The sequence below is a fragment of the Suillus subalutaceus genome (genome assembly GCF_016647625.1).
Source record: "Suillus subalutaceus strain FC151 chromosome Unknown DFJ58scaffold_201, whole genome shotgun sequence".
NCBI classification, from domain to species: domain Eukaryota; kingdom Fungi; phylum Basidiomycota; class Agaricomycetes; order Boletales; family Suillaceae; genus Suillus; species Suillus subalutaceus.
This window is the reverse complement of record NW_024540450.1, coordinates 36,722-49,255: the sequence shown is the minus strand read 5'-3', so window position 1 is coordinate 49,255 and position 12,534 is coordinate 36,722. Positions and strand designations below refer to the sequence as shown.

General features: G+C 48.9%; 5 protein-coding genes across 5 annotated transcripts; 2 read left to right on the top strand and 3 right to left on the bottom strand.

The window, feature by feature from the left end:
* Positions 1-3,552: 3,552 nt before the first annotated feature.
* Positions 3,553-4,668, bottom strand: DFJ58DRAFT_735136 (Alpha/Beta hydrolase protein; the record flags this gene model as incomplete). The annotated part of the gene is made up of 5 exons (XM_041386586.1): positions 3,553-3,950; positions 4,003-4,143; positions 4,196-4,218; positions 4,279-4,359; positions 4,430-4,668. The coding sequence occupies 5 exons, from the start codon at positions 4,666-4,668 to the stop codon at positions 3,553-3,555; spliced, it is 882 nt and encodes a 293-aa protein (XP_041236876.1).
* A 1,057-nt stretch (positions 4,669-5,725) lies between these two features.
* Positions 5,726-7,549, bottom strand: DFJ58DRAFT_188571 (uncharacterized protein). Its single transcript, XM_041379122.1, has 3 exons — positions 7,507-7,549; positions 5,990-7,458; positions 5,726-5,931 (listed from the first exon to the last, which is right to left on the bottom strand). Exons 1-3 carry the CDS (start codon positions 7,514-7,516, stop codon positions 5,884-5,886), a joined length of 1,527 nt encoding a protein of 508 aa, XP_041236875.1. The 5' UTR covers positions 7,517-7,549; the 3' UTR covers positions 5,726-5,883.
* Positions 7,550-7,980: 431 nt separating this feature from the next.
* Positions 7,981-8,639, top strand: DFJ58DRAFT_917730 (uncharacterized protein; the record flags this gene model as incomplete). The annotated part of the gene is made up of 2 exons (XM_041395544.1): positions 7,981-8,385; positions 8,442-8,639. Exons 1-2 carry the CDS (start codon positions 8,167-8,169, stop codon positions 8,637-8,639), a joined length of 417 nt encoding a protein of 138 aa, XP_041236874.1. The 5' UTR covers positions 7,981-8,166.
* Positions 8,640-9,109: 470 nt separating this feature from the next.
* On the bottom strand, positions 9,110-10,518 carry DFJ58DRAFT_917729 (Alpha/Beta hydrolase protein). Its single transcript, XM_041395543.1, has 5 exons — positions 9,923-10,518; positions 9,769-9,857; positions 9,694-9,716; positions 9,499-9,639; positions 9,110-9,446 (listed from the first exon to the last, which is right to left on the bottom strand). Exons 1-5 carry the CDS (start codon positions 10,151-10,153, stop codon positions 9,151-9,153), a joined length of 780 nt encoding a protein of 259 aa, XP_041236873.1. The 5' UTR covers positions 10,154-10,518; the 3' UTR covers positions 9,110-9,150.
* Positions 10,519-10,602: 84 nt separating this feature from the next.
* On the top strand, positions 10,603-11,348 carry DFJ58DRAFT_917728 (uncharacterized protein; the record flags this gene model as incomplete). Its single annotated transcript, XM_041395542.1, has 5 exons — positions 10,603-10,725; positions 10,796-10,867; positions 10,925-11,008; positions 11,068-11,280; positions 11,328-11,348. Coding segments are annotated over exons 1-5 (459 nt in total), but the record flags the coding sequence as incomplete, so codon positions are not given.
* Positions 11,349-12,534: the final 1,186 nt, after the last annotated feature.

Here is a 12,534-nt window from a genome sequence, read left to right as displayed (position 1 = left end):
CCCTCGGAGAACTATTAAATCGGATTCATAGCACTGGCCAGCCACATCAACTATACTCATCTCTTCAAGCCCATACGTATCGCTCCAATTGGACCGTAAATCCGAGTCAGTAAATAGTCAAGATCACGCACGCTCGACATCCCCCACTCGTAGACAACCGTAGTACTCATATCTGCATTTGCCCGTGAGAGTGGGATGTCGGCGGGACGTTGACATTGCTGATAATACCAACTTCTGGCGAGGCTGAAAACTGGAAAATATACTAGTTGTGAAGGAAGCTAGCATATAAGACTCGGACTCTACTGGTATTTTGCTGACATAAGCAAGTGTTCGATCGATGTCAACGTCATCGATGGAAATCCGAAATCCATCGTTTATCGCACGGTCCAAGGAGATCACACTCGATCAAGTCGTCGAGAACGCTTTCCAGCGAACTTCATCATCGTGACAGGCCAGAAATTTTTACCTATGTGGCATATGAACGTTTGAATTCTAGTAGTAACTCGAGTCTCAGAGATCTCAACCTCCGTCAGGGCAAATTAGTAATGCATTGAACGCAACCAGCTCTGCGTGACACGTGATAGTTGCCTCCCTACCAGTAAAGGTGTGAAGCGAACACGAGGATAAAGCATGTAAAAACATACCAGCAAGCAGTGAAATCAACTCTGACTTGACCGAAACGCCCATTGTGCCTTTCTGTCCGCCTGTCATTGTTGTCTTCGTAAGTGATGATTTTGGAATCTGATTGATGAAAGCTGAGACAACGCTGCACTTGGTAGTAGCAATTCTGGTGCATGGCTTCACCAACCGCTAACACGAAAGAAACATCAGCAAAAACGTTTCACCAGAAATTTGAAGGACACAGTGATCCTGTTTGGGGCGTCATACACTTGCCAGGCGGACAACGGATCATCACTTGTTCATCGGATGGCTCGCTGCGGGTGTGGAACTTGAAGAGCGGGAAACAGATAGGAGAAGATTGGAGAGACGAAGAAAGTCGAGTATGGACTATAGCGTTGTCTCCGGACGGGAAGACAGTGGTTAGCGGGAGTGGTGATGGCACAGTGAGGTTGTGGGACATCGACACACGCAAGGTCATCGCTAAATGGACGGGTCGCACAACGGAAGTGGGGTCTGTCTGCTGGAGTCAAGATGGTCAGAGAGTGTTCAGCGGATCTATCGATGGGACTGCAAGGCAATGGGACGTGGAAAGCGGAGAGACCACCCTCGAGCTGATGGAGACTGGGCACAATCAAGTGTGGGCAGTCGTTTATTCACCAGACATGACCTTGATTGCGACCGGTTGGATGGGATGGACCCCAGACTGGAAAATACGAGTCCTCGGTTCAAATCTGGGATGCAAAGACAGGCAAGCTTGTCGCAACTCTGAAAGGACACACAAACGCAGTGCGCTGCCTGGCTTGGACCAAGGACGGAAAAAACGCTTGTCTCTGGGTCTGCCGATCGCTCCATTAGGACATGGGATGCAACCAAGTGGGAGCAAACCGCGGTTCTGGATGAGCACACTTCTGCTGTTTTTGCCATTGCAATATCTCCGAATGGCCGCATCCTCGCAAGCGCATTACAGGACAAGACAGCACGATTATGGAACCTCGATAATGGACAGTCCATCGGTTCACCACTTCAGCACGCAGAGCCAGTGAACTGTGTGTCGTTTTCTGCGGATGGAAAGCTACTAGCAACTGGCTGCGAGGACGGAAACGCGTACACATGGGATGTTGCTGTAATTGTTAAAGAAGCCGGCCTCAACGACCTTCTTTCGCATTCAAAGGTGAGTTGATAGTCTCATTGTATTACATTCTCACAACTGAACGCACTCTGCCAGGCCAACAAGTCGGAACTCCACGTACGCGACATATTCATAAAAAGATATCATTTTGTTCAACATATATACTCTAGGCTAATGCTACGCGACGTCCGCCTGTTTATCAGGTACCCCAAGGTTTTTTCGATGGTGTCCCACCAGCTCCTGTACGTCATGACTATTATTTCGATTTTCTTCCTGACCTCCATGTTATTAGTCCTCTGCACGAAGCCACCCCCATTCCTCGGCACCACCAGGCAGCACGTTTCTCAGCCGTTTATTCCACCGCACACCCTCCGATGCCCACGATACGTCACCGTCCTCTCTTCTCGACTGGGCTCGAAACATTTTGAAACCGCGCAGGCAAAGTGGTGAAGGCATCGAGTTGCAAGGGTGCAGCCCTGCAGATGTTGAAGTTCCGCATGCGAGGGGCAAACCTGTAAGTTATTTCTGCTTCTTGGACGTTCAACTCCACCTAATTTCACGTAGAGAAATGCTTCAGCGAGGGAGGTTGCGCTAGCGAAACAAAGACAGAAAACGAAAGCATTGCACTCGAAGAACTCTACTGCGGGCAGCTCACATCCTCCCAAGCTCAATGCCACTAGGCCATCTTCACAACTACGGTCTTCATCATCCATCACACCTGCTGCCGGCGATACTATGACAGCTACAACTTCACCACCGTCACGCCCAGATGCAATGATAAGACAGGCTGGACTCTGGACTCGCTTCTGGCTCTTTCTCGGTTGTCTCTCTCCTGAATATACGGATGATCGTCATTAGATCTTATCATCCTTCAAAAGTCGCATGTCTTTACATCTCTCGATGGACTCTCGTTGATGTGCTCCACCTACCCGTCCCACTCCCTCTAATGTATTTCGAACCATCCTTTATGTACGACACGGATATCGGACACCTCGTCATCTCTGTCTAAACTGTATACTGCTCATACATTTTTTTGCAAGTGAAAACCTGCCGTCGGACGAATGTGTGTTTCAAGTAACGTGATACCAGTCGTCGAAACGGTTACCGAAGGATTCAAGAATGTCGATGCATGCAGCCTCACGCATATCACGATATCCTGGTCGTCATTGAATATCCCGCACTCCAAACTCGTTCTCTCTGCCGCTCTCCTAGAATCTGGCGCGCTCTGCTTTGCCTCCTCATCCGTATGTATACGCTCAAGTGCCTTCTCCGTACAAGCACTGGAGTTGTTCAGTCGAACACCTTCTGGGAACAAATTCAGCGATTGTGCATGGCGTGGATCCAATCCTACGTCAGAAGCAGAGGAACTCCCTGTTGCAAAGCTCACGTCAGACTTCAGAGACCCTTTATGAGGTCGTACAGACAGCACAGTCCAAATCATAGTTTGTAGAGGGAAAGTTGTTTGTCCTCCGTGAGACATGAACGAGCGTTGCGAAGCGTGTGTGTCACAGTCATCAAGACACAATATGCGACCATTACGTGGTGCTGATCTATATGTATCACCTGCAAGTCAGACTCGAATATGCAATCTTGATTCCTGCCATGCATAAGGAGGCGGTGTGGGATGACGGTGGTGCAGGTGCATGCTGGCTATACCCTGCAGCGGTATCGTTCATGTTGGGCTCATTCAGTGCTTTGGGTGGTTTTGGTAGACCTGTGGCATGTCATGTCATATCATACATATTCTAAATCATATATCCTTAATACAGCTCTCATCCCCAAAAGAAAAGAAAACAGCACCCTCACAACCCCGCACCACTCAACCACTTCCTCACAAACAACCCAGCCTCCTTCCGCATCCCACTCGTACACTCATGCCCCGCCCCCTCCTCCACCACAACCCTCTTAACACCCCCCTCCCCAACTTCAAGACCATCCACAAACTCTGCCGACGCCACCCACGGCACAAGCTTATCCTCCTTCCCCGAAAGCACCAAAACCTTCTTCCCTAAAAATGGATTAGAAGTGTCCTTGGCGCGGTACGGCAGTTGTGCGGGGTCGTGCGTTTCTATGTATGTTTTGAAGGAGTCGGGGAAGTAGGGCGGGGAGAATGGAATGCCTGAGGATCGGGCGCGTTGGGAGATGAGCTTCGTGTAGTCTGGGCACCCGATTATGGGGATTCCGAGAGTGAGGCGGGGTTCTGGGTGTGTGGGATCAGAACAAGTAGCTACTTAGATGGGCTGGGTGCGTACCTCGAGAAAGGGCAATCCACGTCGAATGACCTCCGAGGCTCACACCGCATATACCCCATTCTGCAATCGTCCGTTCACCCGAGGGATAGAGGAATGAGGGAAGATGGTCGATTATGAAAGACACGTCTTCTGCTGTACCAGCTTCAAGTGGGGTCAGTCTCAGATTCAACGCACGTTTGTGACTTGGACGTACTTTGGATGGTATACATGTCGACGCTAAATCAGGGGGTATCAGCGTTCATATATTCATACGCCATACCATGCTACAATACGTACGCATGCTGATCATTATTCTTAGCCGGATCCTCGCTCCACGCCAAATTCCGCTTCTGGTCCACGAGTCTCGACCCATGGTTCCTATGATCCTTTCCGCCCACACATCCTTTTAAGTTTCCCTTCCCTACACAGGGGATAAAGTGTGACTCACAAAGGCAACGGCGATAAGATCTTTCTTCCTCTCTCCCCCCACCCGATTCCAGGGCCATAACTCTCATCGAAAATAGCTTTAATAATATTAACAACGTAACTTTCTTGTGCGCTTCCGAAGCGGCCGTGGAGGAAAAAGAGCGCGTGGATGGGATCTGTGGAGCTGGGTCTCGAAGTGGGGTGGGAGTAGACATCGACGAGGAGGCCGCCGACTAGGAGAGTTTGTTTAGTGGGTTCCATTGTTGTGGGGGTAGGCTGCAAAGGAGAGACAGTATTCAATCACTAATATGCATTTGATACCATGGCCCATAGGTGTGTATATATGCGCACTGAGTCACGGCCTTATCATATGCACATTGCTACGTGGCAATTATCTGAGTCAGTGTCAGATAGGTCTGAAAGGCATCATTGAGGCTTCTAAAAATATAAAAGACGTTACAATGCATGTCATCAACGTTAACGTAGCCTAACACATGTGCATGCCGCGCCCTCGGAGAACTATTGCATCGGATTCGTAGCACTGGCCAGCCGCATCAACTATGCTTATCTCTTCAAGTCCATACGTATAGCTCCAATTGGACTGTAAATCCGAGTCAGTAAATGGTCAAAAACCGTAAACCACACTCGTCCGACAATCACCCACTTGTAGACAACTGTAGTACTGACAGCTACGAGATGCCAGCGAGAGTGGTATGTCGGCGGAACGTTGACATTGCTGATAATACCAACTTCTGGCGAGGCTGAGAACTAGAAAATAATATTACTCTAGTTGTGAAGGAAGCTAGCATTGAGCAAGGTTCACTGGTATTTTGCTGACATAAGCAAGTATCGTTCGTTGATCCACTCGGATGTTCGACGTTCAAACGTTCATCGATGGAAATCCATTTATCGCATGGTCCAACTCGATATGCAATCCGTGATCCCTGCTATGTTCACTCTGGGGTGTGCCAGCAGTACTAGTCACCAACGCCCAGTCCCTAGGACACCCGGTTGACCGTTTCCTGAAGGCCATCAAGATTCGAACTTCCTCCAAATATTAAAGCTTCAAGTCTCGGATCCTTCTTAAAGCATGATCTTGCCTCTTGAACTCACTACATCAATATCAATATCAATATCAGATGGTTCTGTTTAAATCTTGAAGTGTCATCGTGGCTTATGATAAAAGACGTTGCACAATGCAGGTCGACGCAGAAGATGTACGATCGATGTGGATAGGCCTTAGTGCTTGAGTTGGACAGTGTTTCCACAGACGTGCATTGGCACGGGCGTGGTACGGCCGTCGTTGCTGGAATGTCATATGCTTCTTGTTTTTGAGGACCAGAGATGGGTATACAGTAGTAGTCCGAACAGCGAGAATTGATCCAAATGGCGGCATTTCTGAATTTCTAGCTAGTTGGGCTCCGTAAAGCTTGCTAGTTTCTTGCCATTTCTAGCTTTGCAAGCTTTTTACAACCTTTATGAAGACGCCATGCAACCATAATGTCCGACGGACCCCTGATCCATCTCTGAGCAACTCATGGTTAGTACACATCCGTAATAATTCAATATTTAAAACAATTACCAAGGATAAACAAGCCTTTCTTGCAAACCGGACAGTGCGTGCAAGGTAGAGGTCCTTAGGGCTTGGGGTCTGCACCCAATATCGCAGTGTTGTGTCTGTAAACAGGGCCAGCAAATTTCGAAGTTTGCTGCTAGGATGGGCAAGATAAATATGGATACCCCACATCTGATATGGATATAGATATCGAGGAGACGACACTATATTGGCACGAGTGGCGTCCCGGCGTGTAATGAACTCAAGGCAGCAGCATGCAAGGTGCTCATTAGCATGTGGACCGTCTATGTGATATTGCTTCGAGCGTAGAGGGTCGCTCATAAAGTCGCGGAGCGAAGCGTGATAGATTTCAACATTTCCGATCCCATCATTCAAGATCACAGGTGAAAATGCTTCAAGCATCACACCTAAGCTCCTTTTATCTGCGTAAAAGAGTTCTTGAAGTTCCACAAGTGGCAACGGATGTGCAAGATTGATTATAGACACTAACATCCGACAGTGCGCGAGTGGATCCTCGGAAGTTGCAATGATCTGCCGATAAAGCTGATCGATGTCAGCACCAACAGTCGACTTCTCGCGTAGTAAGAGCTCTAGTCTTTCCTGCGGATCATGTCCAGCGGCCGATATAAAATTCATGGCCATGGCAGCGTAAACAAACAGACCGCCCGCCTTAAAGACCAATGTCTCGAATTCATCCTCCGATGGCCAGGGAATGGGTGGCTGACCGAAAACAGCAGGACGACTTGTCCGTGTTTTGTCCAGTGATGCTCGCAGAAATAAACGGACATCCTTTATGGTGTTTTCATCACGAGTGGTAAGGCGAATCTCGCGGATACTGGAGGGTATGGCAGCGCAGATATGAGCCTCAGGGCGGCTCGTGAATATGACATGGATGAATGGCAAGGCTGTGCCTGCAAGGGTGTCTGTCAACAGCGTGACCAGTCTTGCGGCCTCTTCAGAGGAGAAACATTCGTCGAGAGCATCGATAATGATGGAATAAGTTTCTTCGCGGAATCTCAATATCTCGAGTGGCTTTATGACGAGCTCTCGCATCTGATCTGCGCGAGATTTTCCAGGTGATAGGAGACTGTCATCGTTATCGATCGCTTTCACGATATCTTCTCGAATGCGCGGAAAAGCCAGTGCTAGCTGGTATGCGATGGTAGGAATGATGGCGACAGGTTTTTGCGAATGCTTGTGCGAGAAGAAGAAAGTGGCAGCAAGCCTCTTCGCTGCTTTCATCTCCTCAGCTATGGTGAACGCGATAGATGTTTTTCCAACACCGGCGAGACCGTTGAGCCAGACGTTCGTCCGATCACGTTGGTCAAGGACTTGTGTTATGCTCTTCCGAAGGATAACACGTGTGTTTTCCATGCACCGTGAGTGGGGCTGGCGATATTCAGAATCGAAAATGCCGCTATATTCTACGACATTGCATAGACTCTTCCATGAGCCGCTAGAAGATGAGGGATGTGCTTAGAGACGAGGTTAGTCATAGTGCGGTGAACGGAGGGAAAACTTACCGAAATCCATCGTGGGAGGTGTTGAGCGGGATGGACGTACAGGAACAAGGCAGTAAGTAGCGCGCTCGTCAGATCGGGCCAGCTTTGCATGATGATGCATATGATTTACGTTACCATAATATTTTAGTGGTTCTGACCGCGGAAACCGAGGAGTTAACCCAATTTTACAAACGTCGCATGTCATAAGCTAGTATTGGAGCTCGTTCACTTATCTGCAACTTCACGGTGAGGTCACGGTCAGACTCGAATACGCAATCTTGAATATTCCTGCCACACATAAGGAGGATGGTGTGGAATGACGGTGGCGCGTGCTATACCCTATAGTGGTATCATTTATGATGTGCTCATTAGGCGCTTTGAGTGATGTTTGGTCGGGCCAGGTGAAATTGACGCGGTCGTGACGCGCCTGTGAGCGCGGCTTATGTGACGCGGCACCGTCACAAATCCTAGGGTACAGATCACATCCATCGATGCGCTGCTTTCGGATGGAGATTGCTTGACCACCTCCCTGAGTCACTGACTGTCTGACAAGCAACGTGTGACCAATTTTTACACAGATCACATCGAATCTGCCTTTGGTGCACGCTTTCACTCTCGTTGTTGCTCATCGTCGATCGAAAGGCTGGTGATTTCAAATGGAACAATAGCGAGCTATTGAAGATGGCTTGGGCTGATCTCATGATAAGCTATCCTGCCGACGACCTCGAGTGTCTGACCGCACTAGAAGCAAGGATGTTTGAAGATTCTGAAGAAGCAGGACCTACAGGCGACCAGCAGTGGGGTTTGGATGCTGGTCAACATCACAGGCGGTGGAACGTGTATCTCAACATTCCTGATGAATGGGTTCTGGGAAGAGATTACAGCGAGAGTGAACTTGAAGTAAGGAAAATATTACCTGGTCTGTTCAATAGGTCTCTAACTGGTGTGATTGACAGCGTGGCCCCTTGTTCAGCGATAATTCTGATGCCACGTCTGCAGACGAGTTGTCCGACGTTGTAGCTCCTTCGCTGCCGGCTGAAGAAGAAATTGCGCCCGTGAAACGTTGCCCTTCGCTGCCAGCTAAAGATCATGATGTGCCCTTTAAAGGTCGACGTGATTTGAAGAGGGTCCAGAGAGGGAGGAAAAGAAAATAGGCATTGGGTGATGTAGCTAGTAGTATCTTGGTAGTATGGGTCCCTAATGTAGAACGGGCCTGGCGTGTCAGTCGCATCAAGGCTCATTAGTACGAAGAAAATAGTCACATAGCTAGTAGCCAGTACTTAGTATGTGTGCCTATGGTGAATAAAATTGACGAAGGAATAGTCATGCACCCGTGCAACTTGATGTGGCAGTCGAATGTAGAACATAGGAACGCTTGCACTAACACGTCAAGCTTTCAGAATTTTCTGAAAAGACTTGTCAGTGCCGCGTCAAAATAGCTACGCCCTTTTTGGTTATGACTTTCAATATAGACCTACGGCGTCTCGTGTCATATCATACATGTTCTGAATCATATATCCTTAATACAGCTCTCATCCCCAAAAGAAAAGAAAAGAACACCCTCACAAACCCGCACCACTCAACCACTTCCTCACAAACAACCCAGCCTCCTTCCGCATCCCATTCGTACACTCATGCCCCGCCCCCTCCTCCACCACAACCCTCTTAATACCCCCCCTCCCCAACTTCAAGACCTTCCACAAACTCTGCCGACGCCACCCACGGCACAAGCTTATCCTCCTTCCCCGAAAGCACCAACACCTTCTTCCCCAAAAACGGATTGGAAGCGTCCTTAGCGCGGTAGGGCAGTTGTGCGGGGTCGTACGTTTCTATGTATGTTTTGAAGGAGGTGGGAAAGTAGGGCGGGGAGAAGGGAATGCCTGAGGCTTGGGCGCGTCGGGAGATGAGTTTCGTATAGTCTGGGCACCCGATTATGGGGATTCCGAGGGTGAGGCGGGGTTCTAGGGGGTTGTAGATGAAGTAAGGGGAACTAGGTAAACATTGGGCACATACCTCGAGAAAGCGCAATCCACGTTGAATGCCCTCCAAGACTCGTACCGCCCATACCCCATTCCACAATTGTCCGTTCACCCGAGCGATAGAGGAAGGAAGGGAGGTGGTCGATTAGGAAGGACACGTCTTCTGCTGTACCGGCTTCAGGTAGGGTCAGTTTCAGATTCACGACGCACGTTTGTGGCTTGGACGTACTTTGGATGGTATACATGTCAACGCTGAATGAGGGGGCCATCAGCATATGTGCCATGCCGTTGCTACGATACGTACGCATGCTGATCATTATTCTCAGCCGGATCTGAGCTCCATGCGAAATTCCGCTTCTGATCTACGAGTCTCATCCCATGGTTCCTGTGATCCTTTTCGTCCACCCACCATCAGCACCCTTCCCTTCCCTCCGAAGACGAAGCAAAGAGTGACTCACAAAAGCAACAACGATAAGATCTTTCTTCCTCTCTCCCCAACCCGATCCATAACTCTCATCAAAAAGAACTTTGACAGTATCGACTAGGTGTTTTTCTTGTGCGCTTTCGAAGCGGCCGTGGAGGAAGAAGAGAGCGTGAATGGGGTCTGTGGAGCTGGAGCTCGAAGTGGGGTGCGAGTAGACGTCGACGAGGAGGCCGCCGACCAAGAGGGTTTGTTTAGTGGGTTCCATTGTGGGTGTTGTGTTCAAGAGGGACTAGTGTGGTCTCATGCTAGGAATGAGTATATATATCATAACAATATGTCCAGCTCGCTGGCTTGGTCTTGTGCACCTGATCAGTTGCAAGTTCCTGCGTTCCCCTGTCATGTGCATATATATTAATATCATTATATCGCATACGTGGCAATTATTGGTGTCAGATGATGATTGGAAAAGCGTCATCGTGGCTTTTGACAATATAAAAGGCGTTGCAAAATGCAGATCGTCGACGTAGCCTAACACATGCGTCCCTCAAGCCCAGTGAAAAGTGGACCTTGCCGGAGAGGGCTCATAGATGTTGTGGTGTGAATTACCTTAGTGCTGTGCTGGGATGTTCCTATTGCCTCGAGGCTTGTACTAATAATAGCCTGTTATCTTATATAAATGACTCGATCGGACGCAAGCCTTCTCATTTTCATTTTACTAGTACTTCGCTACATAATTATACTGATTCCGATCGTCAACTGCCATTCATAATGAGGAAAGGCAACTCATCGACTCAAAAAACCCGCACATCTAGCGAAGAAACAGCTCGTGGAAGCTCGGTACGTGGCTTATGAGGATTAGTTGGTTTACTCCACTCCAAACACTGACATGGATACATCCTTCGTCTAGCACCGACCCCGCGGCAGAGTCGGTCGGTTTCCGGAGAAGGTTAGGGACGGTGCGAACAACTTAAGAGTATCGGTGAGACCACGAGCATGAGTAATGAGTGTCCTGGAATACGACTAAGATTGCAACAAGCGCTCGAAGGATTCCCGCAGCCGTAGCCCTGCTCCCCCGAATGTGCTTCATCAATGTGTTTCATCGACCCCGAATATCATCGAGGTAAGTTCTCAAAGTTGTCCTTCAGTCTCTGTGCTCTCTAAATTTTGGTGGTCGCGCAGGTTCAGGCTGCTCCGTCTAGCGTGGAAGTGGAGGCTGATACCCAATCGGCATTTCAGGATGCACAATGCATGCAGCCACTATCGGGACCTGCGATAACTGTGACGTCTGTTGGCCAAGATGCACAAGCGGATCTCGATGCTGCTGAAGGTTTCCAGGACACATATCTCGAACCCCTCAGGATATTCGACGATGTTATTGGGAAGATCGCGGATGTATGGACCCTCCTCTTGATCGGAATCAAACTAATCTAGTTCCACAGGTACATCCATATGCAAAGATGGAACTGGGCGTGTTGTCTTGTTCAGTCAAAGTATGTTTTCTTTTTCTCTCTTCCTATCTTCCACCGCTCAGCAATCATTTGTGCAGATTATTCTAGCTCAAGCGGATCACGACGCAGCAATATCAGAACTTCTCGAAAAGTTGTGTCAGGTTTACATGTTCATGACACAGGATCAAGTGCTTGGCCAAATTTCGTCAATGCGTATTACCCTTGGACAGATCTCTCAGCAGACCCTTGAATGTGCTCAATTCATCAGAAATTATTCGGAGACCAAGAACTTTGTGAGTCATAACGAGTTGCTGCGCTTTGCATTGTCTCAAGCTTCTGCCGTTATCACAGGGAAGACACTCGGAAAGAACGTCGTCTCGGAAACGGAATATACGATCCAGCAGTACAGTAACGTGTTGGATATACTCATGCACAATCTCCGGGACCAAGTCGCCAGCGACGTAGCCATACATGTCCATCGTACGGGTAAGCGTTTGGACGTCCTTGTGACTTGACATATTTTCATACTTTTCAGCAGAAATGCTATCTCTCAGCGGCATGACTTATGCAGCGGGCGCGGGACTAGATACCAGGAAACAATGCCTTCAAGGGACGCGCACGGAATTCCTTTCCCAGATTGCGGAATGGGTCAACAGCACTGGGGACAACGTTCCACGTGTGCTGTGGCTATCTGACCCTGCAGGCAAGGGCAAATCGGCCATCGCCCACACCATTGCTAAGTGGTTCAACGACGTGGGAGGGCTTGGTTCGTGTTACTCTTTTGACCGCCAGCGAGAAGCAGATCGTCGCCATGAAAAGATCTTTTCCACGATCGCGCGCGACCTGGCTGACCGTGATCCAGAGATGAGGCAAGCATTAGCAGATTCAGTTCAGACCGTGAATTCGCTCAAGAATACAACGGATATCGCCCAGCAATGGCAGAAGCTTCTTATCGAACCACTGGGGAAGTCATCTAGGGCAACTATGGGACCTATCGTGATTACGATCGATGCACTGGATGAGAGCGGTGGAGTAGAGACGCGGAAAGACCTCCTCCGCATTCTAGCTGGCAAACATCAAAACCCTGCTGTTACCAAAATCACAGATCTCTCAAACAACTTTCGCTTCATCGTTACCTCTCGCCCGCTTGATGATATCCAAGCCGAGTTTCGTGGTGTTCAGCATATTCGACCGATGT